Source organism: Apteryx rowi, unplaced genomic scaffold (genome assembly GCF_003343035.1).
Source record: "Apteryx rowi isolate R43461 unplaced genomic scaffold, aptRow1 scaffold_172, whole genome shotgun sequence".
Taxonomy (NCBI): Eukaryota; Metazoa; Chordata; class Aves; order Apterygiformes; family Apterygidae; genus Apteryx; species Apteryx rowi.
In genome coordinates, this window is record NW_020447997.1 from 303,876 (window position 1) to 320,976 (window position 17,101).

A 17,101-nucleotide genomic window follows, 5' to 3' on the forward strand; every position below is an offset into this window, starting at 1 on the left:
TTTAGAGTGGAATTTCAGTAGTAGATAAACAACAATAAGGCTTTTCAACATAAAGCGGAGTTATTAGTACTTCAGTTAATCTTCTAATGAGTTGAATTACTGTATTAAAGAAAGAAAAGTGCAATCATCCTCTATGGCGCAGGGCTAGATATTTTTTGTCATCTGAATTCACCTGTTAAATGTGGTAGGACAAAACGACCTTTCCAAACGGCAGCCAGAATCACTGAGAGCTGTTCCTGCCCTGACTTTACAAGCTCTGGCAGTAAGAAAACAAAGCAACAGAGAGAGATCAGAGAATTTAAAATAAAGTGTTATAGTTTTTGAATGTCAGCAAAAGGTGGTATGAGCAAATACTAGGATGGTATCTCTAGATTGTTCGGCAAGAAGGGAGGGATGGGGAGTGGGGGAGAGACAGAACGTGGATGCAAGACCAATGGGCGGGTGACCTCTGATGGAGGAAACTCCATTAGGAATTGTCTCTGCTCTCTGAGAGGTTTTGTTGCAGGAAGCTTCCTGGGCAACAGTGATACCCAGGGTCATGTTGTCAGTTGTTTTCAGTGGAAAACTGCTTGAAGTTTTATGCAGATTTCTTTATAACTGTATCAAACAGTACTATACACACAGGACTAATCCTTCTACCTGCTTGCAGCACTGCTTAGAGCACTGTTGTGTAACATGGACTAGTAGGACAAGGAAAGAAAAAGATCAGCTGGGAGAACTACGCAAGGAAATACTTTGCATAGTTTAAAAAAAAGTGTGAGAAACAGAAGACTTTTAGCTCTTAGGTTCATACATTTTGTCCTGGTAAGATCTAATAATATGAGTCATTACCGGTTAATACTGCATTCTCCATTACAAACATCATCTGCAAGTTGTTGCACTGGCTAATTAAAGCATTAATCATTTTCTTCCAAAACATTCTTGATTTCCCCTGTGGGTTTTTTTTTTTTTTAGCTAGAGGCTAAAACAAATGATTGACACTGGCTGATCTATTCAGTAATACTCAGGATCAGACTGACTCACCTTCCACTGCAGTCAATGGTGAAGTAATTCTGAGTAGAAAAGCATTTGAGAACCTCTGGCAATTGCTCTCAAAATGTTCAGTTTATTCTATCCATTCAATATTTATGTGCTTTAGCTGTTGCAAATTCGTGGTTCTTCTCTCCTGCCCAGTTTGGCAGACAAAGCTTTTTCATCAGAAGGACAAAAGAGTAATGTCTTACAGTTATGTTTAGCTCAGACTGAAGTAGCTGACAATGGCTAGGTGGCTAAAGCACAACTATTTCTAACACATGTAAATAAAACCATATTCATAAAAGAGGTCTGGCACCAAAAAAAGGGCCCTGCTCTTGTTGAGCCATGCAGTGTTTAACAAGATGAAAACATGAAATTTCACAGTATGAAAGAACAAGACAGGTTAACACTCTAGAAGCTCCAGTCTCAACTCTTCTCCGATTTACTTCACTACAGGTGTAGTCTTTACTTAATTCAAGTTAACTAATCTACATAAATATGAGGGAAGACGTTTGCAGTTTTCATACACGTTAGCAAGCTGGGTTAAACCCAAGACTAACTCCACTAAAGAAGACCACATTTCATAAATGAGGCCTTGTTAAGAGAGTCTTCTTTTTTCTGGGCAGAATATTTTACATAGCACTTTGAACCCCAAAAAGTTAAAAAAAAAAAAAAAAAAGCTATTTCAAGACACAGAAATTCAGTGTCAGTATTATGCTGCTCACTGATACATGGTCTAAAGATGTTGTGTTTGCAAGAGAAAAGAGAAAAAGAAATCAACTTTAACTCTATCACCTTGACCACACAAAAATTTCCTTTCTCCTCCTTAATAAAACCTATTTTTACTGGACGGTCAGATAAATCCATTGTTTTACTGTTCTAAAAAAATGCTGTTCTACTGATTTTATTTCAGCTTTTCTAGTCCATTTCGTTTGTGTCTTAATATACATGTTCATAAATACATTTCCTGCATTATTTATTGTGAATAAGATGTAGAATGATTCAGCTTAATTAGAGGCTCAGTAGAGTACATCTTGCTTTGAGGAACTGTCCAGACTACAACAAGTAGTTTAATGGCTGCCACTGAAGCTAAACTTCTTGTCATTAAAAATCTGATGTGTAACAAATTGCCTAGTTACACGTCTTAAATGGTCCCGACCATCTGGTTGTAAATTTGTACAAGTAACCTGTGATTCAGAAGTAGCAGCTATGAGCAGCTTAAGATATTAAAAAGAAAGACTGTGTTTTTACTAAAACTCTGTTGTTTCTGCCTATGCTTCAAAAGTGGATTCATGACAATTCTGAGCCAAACTCACTTGAAAGTTGGAAGATACAGAACAGCGTTCAAGGATTCTGAGCAACATAATTGAGCACTGGATTTCCATATCTTGATATGCCAGGAAAAAACCTGTAACAGTAACACAAGCAGTAATACTTGGGGTGAGAGTATTTAATTCACCTTGCAACGTACAACCAGTGCAGCGAACATAGATTATGCCAACACAACCAACAAACATCACTGTAGAATGCATTTCTAGAATTTCACTGAGGGTGAAATTCAGAAAAACAGGGTATGATAAAGGAAAAGCAAAATATCCTGGGTATAAACTAATTCAGGGCAAAAAAAATATCCTTTTCCCAGTATGTTCATACAAGGCACAGAAAAAATTAGGCAGATCTCTTCCCTGTCCCCCTCCCTAAGTAAGTCCTTCATGGGCTGCTGGAATTTCCAAGAGAAAAAAGGTCTAGGGAACATTTGCTTCCCCTCGTGTGTAGATGGATGGAAAACCAGTGGGCAAGGAATTTATGTATAAATAGAGAGAAGGTAGAATCTTCCCTTGCCAGCCCACAAAAATATTATTAGCCAATTAGAAAGGGAGAGTAGTTTCATTCAGTAAATGGATCAGGGAGATTAGCCTGGGGAATATGTGGACAGTACACAGCCAGAGTTCACCTTTCACTGCAATCTAATTAAAGAACAAGTGTACATACCCCTATTTTGTTTATATTGTACTGCTGTAACCTAGCCTATGACATATTAAAGTAAGGACCTTTGAACACATATTGAGAGTTATTTTTTTATGTTATGTGCAAAGTGACTTAGAGCCTGCATCGGTGGTTAAAGTAGGGACTTTCAAAATTAAGTTCCTGGCTCCTCTGCCTTCCTTGCAGCCAGCCGGGTTTTTGCACTCAAGCCTGTGTGCCTGTAACTAGTGCAAGAGAACTTTAATACTTTGGTTATAAGCTTAGCAGACCTTCACTGCCTCCAGTATGGGGACAAGGGACCCCCATCACAGTATTCATCAATAACAATACAGAAATAGCTTTCCAAAAGTGTTCAGATTTTGGGACATCAATACAAATGAAGGTTGGCAAAACCAGCAACTTTTGCATTTCCAGATGCACATCTAATGACAACCAGAATGGAAGGATCCCAGTGACAGTTTCTTCTCATTTTACTAAGGCAGTTTACAGAGACATTTGCAATTGCTAGATATCTTTGTGGTGACAATCATTTATGAATCAATAATTAATTCCCATTTAACTGTGAAATCCATGTCAGAATTCTAAGTGTTTCTGAGAAAGAATTCCACTTATGTTCTGTTACTGTCTGTTTCTTTACTGATTATTATTTCAGGCCAAACTTCTAATAATTCAGTGGGTGAGATATCTATACAGGTGGATGTCTCTACACACCCTGGAACTGGTGAGCATAAAGTTACTGTAAAAGGTAAGTTTCAAATAGCTAGTTTTAAAAAGAAGGCAACAACAACAAACCTCAAGACCCACAGCCATTCCATACTCAGTAAAATATCCCTATAGTGAAATGACCCATGTTAAGTATTACTGTGCTTCTAAAGCTATGAGTAAGAGTCAGGTTATTAGGGTCATACTTTTTCCTTGCTCAACATCAGCATAATCATGATTATACAGGTCAATATTGTCTCTGCTTCCCTGTGTAAATCTGCTAGCATGCCAGACAGTTGAAGTTTATATAATAAAGTTACTGAGCTATAAGATCTTATGATGTGTCAAATTACACTTTAGAATTACTTTTATATAATATAATTTTACAAAAGCTGTAGCAGAGTTGGATGGTGAATGACTACACCAAATTATTTTAAATGTTTTGTTTTTAATAAATAATATCCCTGTGTTCTGCACAGTCTGAATTCCAAAGCAAACCCAGTTACCTTTTTATAAGCTGATTTTTGAATTACAGTGGAGGTAGCAGACAAAACAGCTGTTAAGGTCAATATTTGCGAAGTACACCATTGTATTTGCTGCTGTTGTAACTAGAAGCGTTCAGACCTCTTACTCAGCAGATACCAGGCAGGCTGCCAGGCTTGCCAGGTATAGATTTTCCATAGGAAAGATCTCAGGTCACCCTCCAGTGACCTTTCATTGACTACATAAAGTCATACTGGATAATTAATTGGAGTTCTTCCAATGGGATTTTATTTGTTAACTTCATTTCTTCTATTTCTTTTTAGTTGTAGCAATTAGTAATCTAAATTGGCAAACAACAGCTATGTTCCGGCCATTTGTGGAAGTCTGCGTATTAGGTCCTAACCTCAGTGACAAGAAAAGAAAACACGGAACTAAGACAAAGAGCAACACCTGGTCACCAAAATACAATGAAACTTTCCAATTGTAAGTCTTTTTTGTCTGTTAATTGCATATTTTATACAAATTTTGTCAGAATTTCTTGCAGTTAAATCTGTAAGGACTAAAAAATCCTAAGGCCAAGGCTCTATAGGTCAAAGAACACATATAGACAACACTTCAAAACAATTTGTTAAATGGTCTCAGTTTTATATGAAGATGAAAGACAACCGCTAGGCTTTCAGTCTTAATAAAAGCTGGTTAAAATGTACAGTTCTTCTCCACACACAAAAATAAGTATTTATGTACTTAGGAAACCATTTGTCTAAGCAGTTATCTGGACTAAAGCACTAACTCTTACTGCTAGAGATCTGGAACATTATATCTGTAGAGATGCCCAAATATTTAAAGCATTGTTTATATGTTAATGTTATCATATACCTCTATTATTTAATCCTCAAAGCAGTAACCTTTTCACTCAATCTGGGATTTTAAAGTTAGTATTTCCCATAGCACATCTCTTTCACCTGTTCCGTCTTCCTCTCCTTTCCCAACTGAGACCAGTTCATTTTCCAAGCACTGAAAAACCCTGCACACTAGGATTGAGTTCACTTTCTTGGTGTCTGATCACGAAGCTGCTAAGGCTTGCTGCCACTGATTTTCTTGATCCCTCTGCTGTATCTGCGATAGCAATTGGCCTCTGAGGATATAGAGCAGCAAGGAAGGTGAGACGCACAATCATAAAAAGGCAGGCTGAAGAAGGAAGCTCTAGGAAAAATGGAGGCAAGGCAGGCTGCTTGTCCTGTTGCTCCAGTCAAAACTTTTCATCCTTGCACTCCACAGCCTCTTGCTAACTATTTCCCAGGGCACCTGGGGACCTCAGTGCCTTAGAACTGCTCTAAACTGACCGGGGTGGCTGGGAAGGGAGAATACGTTGGTTGAAATCACATCATGTGTCCCTCCAGTATAGGGGGGGGGGTTGTTGTTGGGGGTTTTTTTTGTTTGTTTGTTTTTTTAAGAAAATGATATATTGCACTGAGATTGCACTATAAACAAAAGTAGCAATCTATGAAATGTATATGCCTTATTTGTTTCTCTGGAGGCTACTGAAAGCACAATTAAAAATGAAATCTCCTGTACTGCAGCTGGATGGATAAAAGGGTTTAAAAATAAAGTAGCTAAAATGGGAGTAGTTATAAAAATCCAAATGAAATGACACCAAATTAAGCAGAAAATCATCAATATGTACAGATTTTTTCATTTTCATGAATAATGCTACCTTTTAAAAGCTAAATACACTTCTATCTTTAACTATTCATTTTTGTTGGGACCAGACTGTATAAGGATTACATAGTAAGTATAAAAACCAATTTCTGAAGGGAAAAGGTGTAGTAGCATTATAAAATAAAAGTTTATATTTGTTATTTGCAGCATAATCCTCTTTCTTTCATTACAACTTCAATAAATAATGTGAATCTTTCACCTTAGAGAGAAAAGGTTGTCTTCAAACGTCTTATATCCAGTAACAATAAGCAGGTTAACGCTGACTGTTAAAGAAAATGAAAGTATCAAATAAATACCACTAAGCTATTTTAGTATTTAACCCTTGAATCAGTCACCAATTTACCTAGATCTCTGCCACTGTTAACTTTCAATAATTCAATAAAACAGTTGGTTGCCCCACTCTTACCATCTCTGTTGTTATCACTCATAATGAAGTAGGAAAGTAATAAAAAATACCTAATTAGTCTGTTGATATCAGAAATCAATTTATGAAATAACTTTTATGGAGGACCTGGGTGTTATTTCAAAGCTATACTGTCTTCCTGAAGCTTGACAAATGATTTTAATGGTGCAGCTTTTATAGAAACACTCAGATCCTTCAAATGATTAAAGCTTAAGTGTTGCTCAGTTTCCATTCATCACAGACTGAAATTGCATTCAAATGGCTGTGTCTCACTACAACTGACAAATCGTCTGCCAGTCACTTTTATATTTAGATTAAATGAAATAATATTCTAAACCTACTTTCTGAGAGCAGCCCTGCCATATGCGCGTGCTTATGTGATTCAGAGCAATGAGTAAAGGAGGTGGAGCAATAAAGCAAAATATTGGGTGATTTTTAGGAAACAATCCCCCGATATATCTGTAGTCTTGAGCATAATAGCTCCTTCTCTCCTCGAGGGATTGCAGTGACCTGCAAAACGAACACCAGTTTCAGGCAGGATGAAGATGTACCCACAGATACAGGCAGGGCACATTCGTATTCCTGCCAGGATAATTGCATAACTGGGAATGTTTTCTCCAGTTTGGTTTAGCCTGTCAGTAGGTACATTTCTAATTAATTACAACTAGCCTCTAGGCTTGGGGGGGGGGGGGAATTAGCCAGCTTGCATGTGCTAAATACAGCTTTCAGACAAGTTTTTAAATGGTGTAGAGGATCTCTGGCTCTCTTGGAAGGGAATAAATTTTACCCTTAAAAACCAGATTATCATCGGGCTTGTTTTTGAAGCTTTATGAAAGGTTTTAAAACATCTCAGTCTCCCCAGATGCTAAAAATGCGTTCTTGCCATCATTTCAAAAATACAACGAGAGAAAAATTTCTTTTTGGTATCTAGGAACAGTATTTACTGCACAAATGGTGGATAAAGCAAAGCAAAGCAGATGAAACTAGCAATGTAAAAAAGCTGTGATAAAACAACAGTTATTAAAAATAAACTGACATCATAACTGCCTGCTGCCAGATTTTTACTCTTGCTTTTCCAAGGCAACCTCTTATTTGTGTTAGAAACCAATATCCATAGCCACCTAACTGAGAATTTTGAGTAAACAGTATGATAGACCCTACAGCTAATTTGGACCTGGCAGAATGAACAGAAACAAAAATTTAGCTGAGATGCATTTTTGTGTCAATTAAAAACTAAGTTGAAGAGACTTCTATCATCAGACCCATATGCCTACTCATACAAACACACACAGACAAACTTTCAGTAAGGATAGAAAAGAAATAGCAAGTATTGATCTAGAATTCTGCACTGCAGTTATAGAAGTCAGTACCTTTAGAAAATAGACACTTAAGAGCAGAGAAGCTACTTTTACATACTTACGCATTTCAGAATTACTAAGCTAGGAAGAACCATGCAAAAATTTGCAAGTCAAAAAGATTTTATTTTGACATATAAAATATGTAATGTTTAAAAAAAAAGACATCTATGATTTAAGGTAACAGTATAAATATTTCTGTATTTTTTTCAATTGTTAAAAGACGGTATAATATCTGTGCTTAAACTACTTAAATATTTTAGGCACTTTCTAGGGAAGGGTCACATGTTTCAGATACTGAGGGAACTAATGAATTCTCTAAGTTTCTGTTCAGGTCAGTGGGAACAGAGGCTACTTGACCAATAGCATCCAACCAGGTTAACCATGTAAAAGGTTTAAAGTAAATGATCCTCTGTTGCAAAAATTGGAACTACCACTATCATTATAAAGTTGACCAGATTTCTACAGCATGTTCATTTCTTAGGGAAATTAAACTGAACTCCCTGTTCTGAATTTGTATTTTTAATCCATGCAGCATTTTGAGTAATGAAGATAGGCCAGGAGCCTACGAGCTTCATCTCTCAGTGAAAGATTACTGCTTTGCCAGGGAAGATCGCATTATAGGAATGACAGTTATTCAACTGCAAAACATAGCAGAGAAAGGTAGCTGTGCATCTTGGTATCCCTTGTTGAGAAACATCTTTGTGGATGAGACTGGGCTGACGATCCTTAGGATACTTTCTCAGAGGACCAATGATGAAGTTGCTAAAGAATTTGTAAGACTTAAATCAGAAACAAGATCTGCTGAAGAAACGGCCTAAAATACCCAAGTAACGCAAGATTGTCACCGCCAAGAACATAGATACAATGCTGTTGTCTGAATAGTGCATGCATGTGAAAATCTGTGGGAATGTTTAATTAACTATGTTTTCAGTGTTTGCCAGTACTTAGGTACTATATTTGCAAGGTATGTCCAGGAGCTCTATATCTTTTATACATATTTTGGTCTTTGGTAAAGTAATTGTTCCAATAAAGTGCCAAAACTAAGATTAAGAGTAAACGATTCATTATATATTTTAAAATGATGATTTCACCTCATCACAATTCATTAATTTTTTAACATTTATTAATAAATAATTAGCTCTCTGAGTTGATTAATAAGTTGTCTCTGTTAAAATAATACGTTGCTTAATGTAAATTAAGTTACCTCCCTTACTATTATGTTAAAAATGTAGCTAATTTCAAACTATCATTTTATGCTAGCCTCATTTTAGGTATCTTACAGATAACTTTTTCTATCATTACTACAGATGCAGTTACTTATAGAAAGTGTTTGTAATTTTATAACTACCAATATAAAGTAATGATTTTTGCATAAAAACTGAAAAGGGATGGAAATATTTTATGCTAATCTTTTTCCAACCTTTCATAAATATCACTGTGAAGAAATGCTGTTAAAGCAAGTTCTCAAGAAGCTGTGCTTATCAGAGTTTGTTACTGATGTTTGATATCTTGAGATAACTTTGTTCTTCAAAACTGCCAAGGTAATATCATATTTGTATTAAAAAGGTAAGTCAATATCTGTAGAAAAAAACTGCCACAGAACAGTATATGTGCTTTAAAATTTTTCATTTTTTTAAACGATATGGTACTGTATAAAGGTTAATAGTTTGGAATATGTAAAGCTGGTTTGTGGTTTGTTTCTAGAAATTGTTTATGAAAAGTAATGATGCTGTTAGCATTTTCACTCAGAGTTATTAATGTTGCTTTACATACTTAGCTGTAACATCAGTTAAGTGCTTTATTTCTTTTTTTTTAGAAAAGTTCAACAGTTTGTACTTAAGCAACATTACTATGTATTGCACTAAAGCAACCTGTGTCCTGTAAATATGTTTAGTGAGAAATTGTAAAATAAAGTATGAAGAAACTGCTTCTAGTTTTGTCATTTGATATTATTTATGTATCTATAGGTTTTAAATGCATGTGAGGCCAATTTAGAGGGTTACAACATAACATTATGATACATCAAAGCATGGTTTCTGATGTCTACCATTTGCATCTTTCATAAGTGTAAGATCTGATATGTCAATGACACAAAATTATAACAAATGAAGTAGTTATTTTGTTAATGCACATAATAAAATGCTCTGGTGCATATATAAATATAATTGTATATGCATACAGGTATTTGTCTTTTTTTTTTTGGTTACAAGTGTTTTTAGTAAAACAGCTTGGAGTTTTCAGCTTTGTTTAGGAAAAAAAATAAAAGGAAGGGGGAACATATGACTAGCAGAGTTGATTCCAGTCTGTTAAAGTATAATATATGACTCGACCTAGGTAAAACAGATTCTTGCCAGGCTATCCTTTCATGAGATAGTTAGATGAAATTTTCAAAATGTCTTTCAATATCTTCAGTCTTCTTGTCTGAAGACCAAAAAGTAGATTTGCCAGAAGTAGAGTTAGACATTTAGAGATTATCTGCACAGTCTCCAGAAAGTTAACAATGCTTCACTAAGATTACTGTGAGTGGGAGGAAGAAAACCCGAGTTATCAATCAGTGTATATCCTGCTGATAGTTATGCATTGAAGAATAACTATGACAGAGATATTGGTGGGCACCTTTTTCCCCCCTTGTCACTTCACAAAGCCATTTCTCCATGTAAAAATGGATAATTTTGCATTTCAGAAAATAGTTCATTAATTTAGACATTAAATGATTGTACTTGACTCCTAAACATTTCTGAGGATGTAACTTTAATAATGCCTACTAAACATAGGTTGGATGTAATTACAAAAACTTGCAAAACTATCCCAAGTATTTAGAGACCCAGTATCCATCTTGAAAATAATCCCATCCTCTAACATTTCAAATGCATTTCGTGTGTTGTGGTATACTTAGAAGTAAAATCCAGGGGCAGCTCTAGTGACTTCAGCAAAATTAAAAAGAATATTTTCTGAACCTATATAACACCTCCTCTTGAGCAATTTCCATTTGGACGTGCAGGTCTTACTGCTCCTTAGCTCCTCCTTTCTGTGAGGCATAGCAGACATAGGCAGACACAGTCTCAAATAAAAAAGGGAAATAATCAAGTCATGAGGTGGTTCTGCAATATAGAACATGATTGTAAATAAAATGCAGAGAGAATCCCACAGTAAATCATTTGTGGCTCCTTGAAATAAAACAGAGAGGCTGGGGTAGACCACATCTGTGTTTTTCACCTGAAGCACTTTCATTATATATTTCTGCTTGTGTTTATTCTACTGTAACATGGCATGCATTTTGGTGCATAATATATTCACCAATGGCTTAAATATTTATTCTTGAGATTCACCTATAAAGGAATAATGATTGAACTTGCCAAGGAAGTCTCTTAGTGATAAACAGTCTCCCTCATCTGCACACACCAGAATTAATCAGACAATGTTGGTAAAGCAACAATAAAAAAAGCCTTAAACAATATGCCTTAATGTTTCACCGTTTTTAACAGAAAAATATTTACTTTCTGCATCAAAATTTGTCTTGTGGAAATTGAGAGGAAAATACATTAACTTTACATCACAGAGACCTGTGAATCAAAATGCCATAGCGTAAGCAGGTCAGAGTCAAACATTTTATGTAGTAAAGATGATTGATATGGAAAAGGTTGCAGGACTATTTTAAAGGCTGTTATATTTTGTATTAGAAAAGTAAACATTCCATTTATTTAAAACCACTTGAATTTGTATTTATGAGAACATTTTCTTAACTCTACTGAACTAACCTTAGTGAACTGGCAGCTGTTTCTTCATTTTCATTTCTCAGGGACAATTGAACTGATACAATCAAAATTAAAGTTGGAATTCCATTTCTATTGGCTTGTTAAGATATGAAATATAAACACATATACTGCAGGAAATAAAGGGGAAAATGATAGGGGAGAACAGTAGAATTCAAGAACAAATTTTCTACTCTGCAAGGAACAGTTATTACATGGAAACCATTTGACATGCATCTGGAAAACAAATACATCTAGAGTAGCTTGTAATATGACAGCACTTCAAGTTGACCAGTATATTTAAAACTGATATTTCTGTAACTCAGTCTAATGAGGGTTGAAAGAGAAGTTTCCTCTTTTCTATTTAGTTTTATGGGATGGAAAAGTAATAGCCAAATGTAGGGAATAGATTTAAATTTTCCTTAAGGTGCTTCATAGCTAGTATTTGACAAAACAGGAATTAGTAATGCTTGAGTTAAATATATAAGTACAAGATGAAGCTAATACTAAAAAATATTCTGGAATCTAAAACAGCTGATCTAAAGTAATTTTATTTAGCAACAACTGTAGACCATAGCACCACCATTAATCTTCACATTTTAAAAAAAGCAAAGGTCCCTTAACCTCCACCTGGATAAACAGAATCACAGAGTAGTTGAGGTTGGAATGAAACTTTTGAGATCTTTCTTGCAAACAGTGAAATTACGTTAAGCCTAAGCTTCGTTTCATTTTCTGGCTGCCCCGCTGTCTCACATGGATTCTTTCAATACATCAAAATTACATCAAAAGGCCTAAACCACTCTGACAGGTGGATATTTGATATGTGATACACTCACAGCTTCCTTGATCATGGCAGCAATCACAGCTTGTCCTGCAGAGCTTCCTTGCCCGAAGTAGTAAAGCCTGTTTTTCATACAAAGTCAGTCCCAGCCCATGAATCCTGCCCGACTCACAGGCAGCTTTTTAATACACTAGGGAAGTCGGACTCCATTCAGTTAGCTGGTGAGCCCTTCCATGGAGCCAGTCAGTCACACCAAGAAAGGTCAGCACCCAAGGCATGTTATAAGTGCAGTTACTCATATATCAGGCTTGTGCACATTGGTTGGATCTGATATACCTAACTGAATTACAGAATATAACCTAGAATGACAATATCTAAATTGAAATTGCATTCTCTCAGTATGTCCTGGTTGCCTGCGATAGCAGGGTCTGAATTCCCTGAATTCATCCAACTTCCTTTCCTGAGGGGCTGGGTATTCTCTCATCTCCTTCACTGCCCAGTAACTAGGAGGGTTTGGGTTTGTTTTTTTTCACTGGGTGGGGGAGGGGACAAGCAGAATTATAAGATGTCTGAATTTCTACATCACCTACTACACTCTCGTTCTACTACCAAGTTCCTGTACTTCCAGCAACAAAACTAACGCAAAGATGCGATTTGAGTAGTTTGGTTGTTGACAACCTGTGCTGTTGGTTGGATAGCTTGCTTCCTGCTTTCAATGCAAACAGCAGATTTTCAGCATGTCATAGAAAGCAATTATAAATTAAGGCCCTCAAATTCCCATCTTCACCCACTTCCCATTTATTTTTACGAGGTATCATTTCATTTACAAATACATACCAGAGTGAAAAAATCTATTCAAATACCAATCTGTGAAACACCATCATTTGGATTAGTTATCAGGCTATCTATATTTCCCATACACATATTTTAGCATATTCCTAATTATTATTTTCTTCATGCAACATCCTCTTAGATGTTTTCATTTAAAGAGAGATCATCTATACAGTTCTATTTAATACAAGTATTCCACACTTAAAAGGAAGATTAAGTTCCAAGAAGCTCTCTAAGTCACTGCCTTTGTTTCCCATATCAGAGGAAAAAGAGAGAGAGAGAGAGAGAGATTGATTTACAGAGCTTACTCAATTAACTGCTAATAAGAATTTTTGGCCACTGTAAATCCTATATATGTTTGATCAAAGGAAAAGGTGAATTGCTTGATTTTACCACCATTATTATTTCCAGCAGTGAGGAAACCTGAGGACAGGTGTCTGTTCTCAAGGGAGTCTATGGGAGCTTTGACCTATGGCTGCTCCGTGGTCATTTTGTTCGAGGAGGCCGTCATCGTTACAGGGTGCCGAGGCCGCTTCCTGGCACTCAGCAGTCTAAGGGAGACGTGGAAGCCAGGCTTATCACTGGAAAGCCACAGTCCACAAGGACTGGAGAGGGGCTGGAGCACAGCTCGCCCTGTGACCACGAAAGCAGAAAGTGGTGATCTGCAGTGAGTAGCCATTGTTAAAGGCAGAACAAGAGGAGCGGGAGCAGGAAAGATCAGTTAAGGAGAAAGCAGTGCATAAAGAGGTACAGGGTGAGAGCTACAAACAAAGGCAAAAACCTAATGAACAAGCCAAATTGTCGTGGATTAATCCGTTACTTCTGATCAGCTGCTCTGCGGGAACCAGCTGCATGTATGCTCCTAATGCACCCAATTGCAAAGCTGAGCAGTTGGCTTGAGCTACTACAAGCGCACAGGGCTGGTCTCCCTGGTTCACAGGCGGAAGGTACTTGGTTGAATGGAACTCTAAAACTCCAGAAAGAGTAAGATGTACTTAAGCAAAAATATCCACCAGAGGGAAGTTAAACTTCTCTGAATGCTGGATGTTTTTCTGATAAACAGACATCTTGTCAAGACTGTTTGAGCCGCTAATACAGGTTTATGCAAGAAAAGGGATTAAGGAGCCAGATGCCTACCCTAGAATCACAGAACAACTGAGGTTGGAAGGCGCCTCTGGAGAGCATCCGGTCTGCCTCAACCCCACAACAGAGCCAGGCAAGGTCGATCCAGTACGCATAATTATGAAACAGGGCTGTTACCATGGAGAACTGCAAATGCAGCCATATCATCAGGTTCATGCCTTAAGAGAGGTGTAATAAGGAGGACAGATTAAGAGAAGTACAACACAGTTCATTTGTAACTGTGACATAAGGCAGATGGTTCACACAAATAGTAGCTTCCTCAGCTCTACAACTAATTCGAAGTTGAGTGGGTCTCTAACAAAATTAGCATCATTGCCTTTTAATAGTGATAATTACATAATCTGTACAGGGTCTCTGTATAAAGATCTTTCATTATGAAAACAAGATGTAATAAAATTAAAACATTACTGAGTTTAGAGATTTAATCATTACATCTAATGCTAATCAAGGATATAATTATTATTTTGGTTCTAAGCTCTCCATTAATTCACAGCTGTCCAAAGGCAGCTGTAAATGGTACATCTAATTTCTAACACTTACTATTTTATGGTAAGAAAGAAAATGCACAAAATTTGCTTGTAGAGACCTTTTATCGTTTCTGCATGCTCTTTGTCCTCTGTGATTAAATGAATGCTGATTTGCATGGTGTACTCAGCTGGAAAGTTATTGCATTAATATATTTACAAGAAAGAGGCTTGCGTCCAAGTTCTTCCCTCTTGTTCAAAATGAGAAAAAAAAGTTATAGATGAAATGTGCATGGCAGGAGAATAAAAAGTTGGTTGAAACTTGAAATTTGAAACTATAGATTTTTGTAGAAAATAATCCAGCATATGTAAACTAAGAAAGGCAATACATTTCTTGAGGAAGAGGAATCTGACTTAAACCTTTGGAGTCAACATCGACAAGAGGCTCTGGACCTAGCATGGACTGTACATCCTGGACGGTTCCACATGAAAAGCTGTCCCATCAATTAGTGTAGAAGACATGCCAACCAGTGTCAGCTAGGAAGGAGTATTTTTAACTCCAATAAACTATCAACAAAATTGCTTGAGAAGCTCACAGAAAAGAAACAATAAAACAAATAATTTTCATTGTTTCTCTCCAATCTATTTTACTGGTTCTGTTTATATTCTCATGCTGGTTACAGAAATCAAATTTGTAGGCAAATACTGAAAAGAGAGCAATAATTTACCATTACTGCATCAGTCTATACTAAATACCCATTTCTTACAAATCCTTTGAAAACTAAAGAGCTGAACAAATATGTGAAAAACATTAAATCATTGTATTAATTGAAATTCAACTAGAAGACGTATAATTAACGTAAATGGATTCAGCTTCATTTATAAGATACAGCTGGACAAATGCTGGAAACTATTCTGTGAATATCATACTCAACTGTGTACACAGGCTTATTTTGACGGTATTTTCATATCCTTTTTGTATGCCTTTTGGCACCACCTTTACATGATTGACTTTTTTACTATCAGAAATTCATACAAATGAATTTTCAGGAAAAAAAATCTAAATGATTTTAGAATTTCTAATCAAAAGATCAGAAGACAAACATTATTCTGTCACTAATGAGCAGAACTGGGGTATTACAAAAAGATGTAAGTACAAGTATTTGTTGTAATAAAGAAGAATTAAGATACGTATCAAGAGAACATCTGCTCCTTTCTGTATTCTGCTGAGTAAACCCATATAAACATGCATACACAAATACACACACACAGAGTATAAGTTAATTTCTAAATGATGAATCTATATATTACTACAAAATCTAATTTGAGACAAACTTACCCAATCAAGAAGAAATTGTACAAAAGCATCTTCTCAAACTGAATCTACAGCTGAAAATCAGATTACCTAAACAAACTGTCCCTAAATGACCTACACCCTAAGACCATTTTGCCATGAGAATTCAGCAAACATTTCAAACACAGCAGCAATTAAAGCTGAAAACCTACCATGGAAATTTTCATTGAATAAATTAATTACTACAGATCATAAAATAACACATGGGCATACTTTAAACTTTGAAGTAAAAGACACAAAAATGTCATAGGTTAAATTTCAACAGAATAAAATCAAGATAATTACAAAAGTTCAACAGAGGAAGAAACAGGACAAATCTGCTCTTTATACTTTTCTGCTATTTATTTCTACTACAGTACTGCTCAAAAGTCCCAGGGTCCACTACAGCAGACCTGTATAAACATTGCCAGTCCTACAGAGTTTGTAGACTATAATAGGTACAATCTGTTCTCCCAGGACTAAGCTACATTTTGATGTCTGCTTGTTTTGTAGTCGAGTTTGTTTCTGAAAAAGGTTTGAAGGCAAAAACATTATTTTTACAACTCATCAAAGCTACCCCTAAGAATCACATTTAGACCAGTATTTCTTTCACATTTTTCTGTTACACAGTTAGTTCTGAAAGACAGCTCAGCAGAACAACTACAATCCTCGCACACTCAGGAATGTTCCTGTGTAGAGCTAATGACTGGATTCAACAATGACTTAAACGTGTAATGAAAAGAAAGTATTGAACACTTTCAATAAAACTTAAGCCAAAACTGATGTTCGATACCCAGACAGAAGAATGGCTCTTGGTAACACTTCCAAAATATAAAATAACCTCTTGCCAAGTTTTCAAAGCATCCCAGTGTTTTTAAATATGTTCTAGAAACCTCACCATTTATATTCATCCTTCTCCTTGCCTATGCACACTTTTAAACATTTGCTTTTACATTTTGCTCAGTAAATTTCATTTTGCAGCTCCAAAATTACCGACAAAAAGACATCTGCCCAGAAAATAGACAATTGATAGTAACAAACTATCACTGCACCTTTTAAATCTTTGTTGTGGTATTTATATATACTGTCTTCAGGCAGCGTACTCTAATCCAGACCATAGAACTTTTAATTC

At 36.0% G+C, this 17,101-nt stretch overlaps 1 protein-coding gene across 2 annotated transcripts in view; it reads left to right on the plus strand.

Moving 5' to 3' along the window:
- UNC13C (unc-13 homolog C) overlaps positions 1-9,593 on the plus strand; it is a 214,103-nt gene extending 204,510 nt beyond the window's left edge. For both annotated transcript variants that reach the window (XM_026060864.1, XM_026060863.1), the window contains 3 exons: positions 3,653-3,745; positions 4,509-4,668; positions 8,198-9,593. In XM_026060864.1, coding sequence (XP_025916649.1) covers positions 3,653-3,745; positions 4,509-4,668; positions 8,198-8,483 — 539 coding nt within the window. In that variant the 3' untranslated portion in view covers positions 8,484-9,593. The remainder of the gene's footprint in view (positions 1-3,652; positions 3,746-4,508; positions 4,669-8,197) is intronic.
- Positions 9,594-17,101: the final 7,508 nt, after the last annotated feature.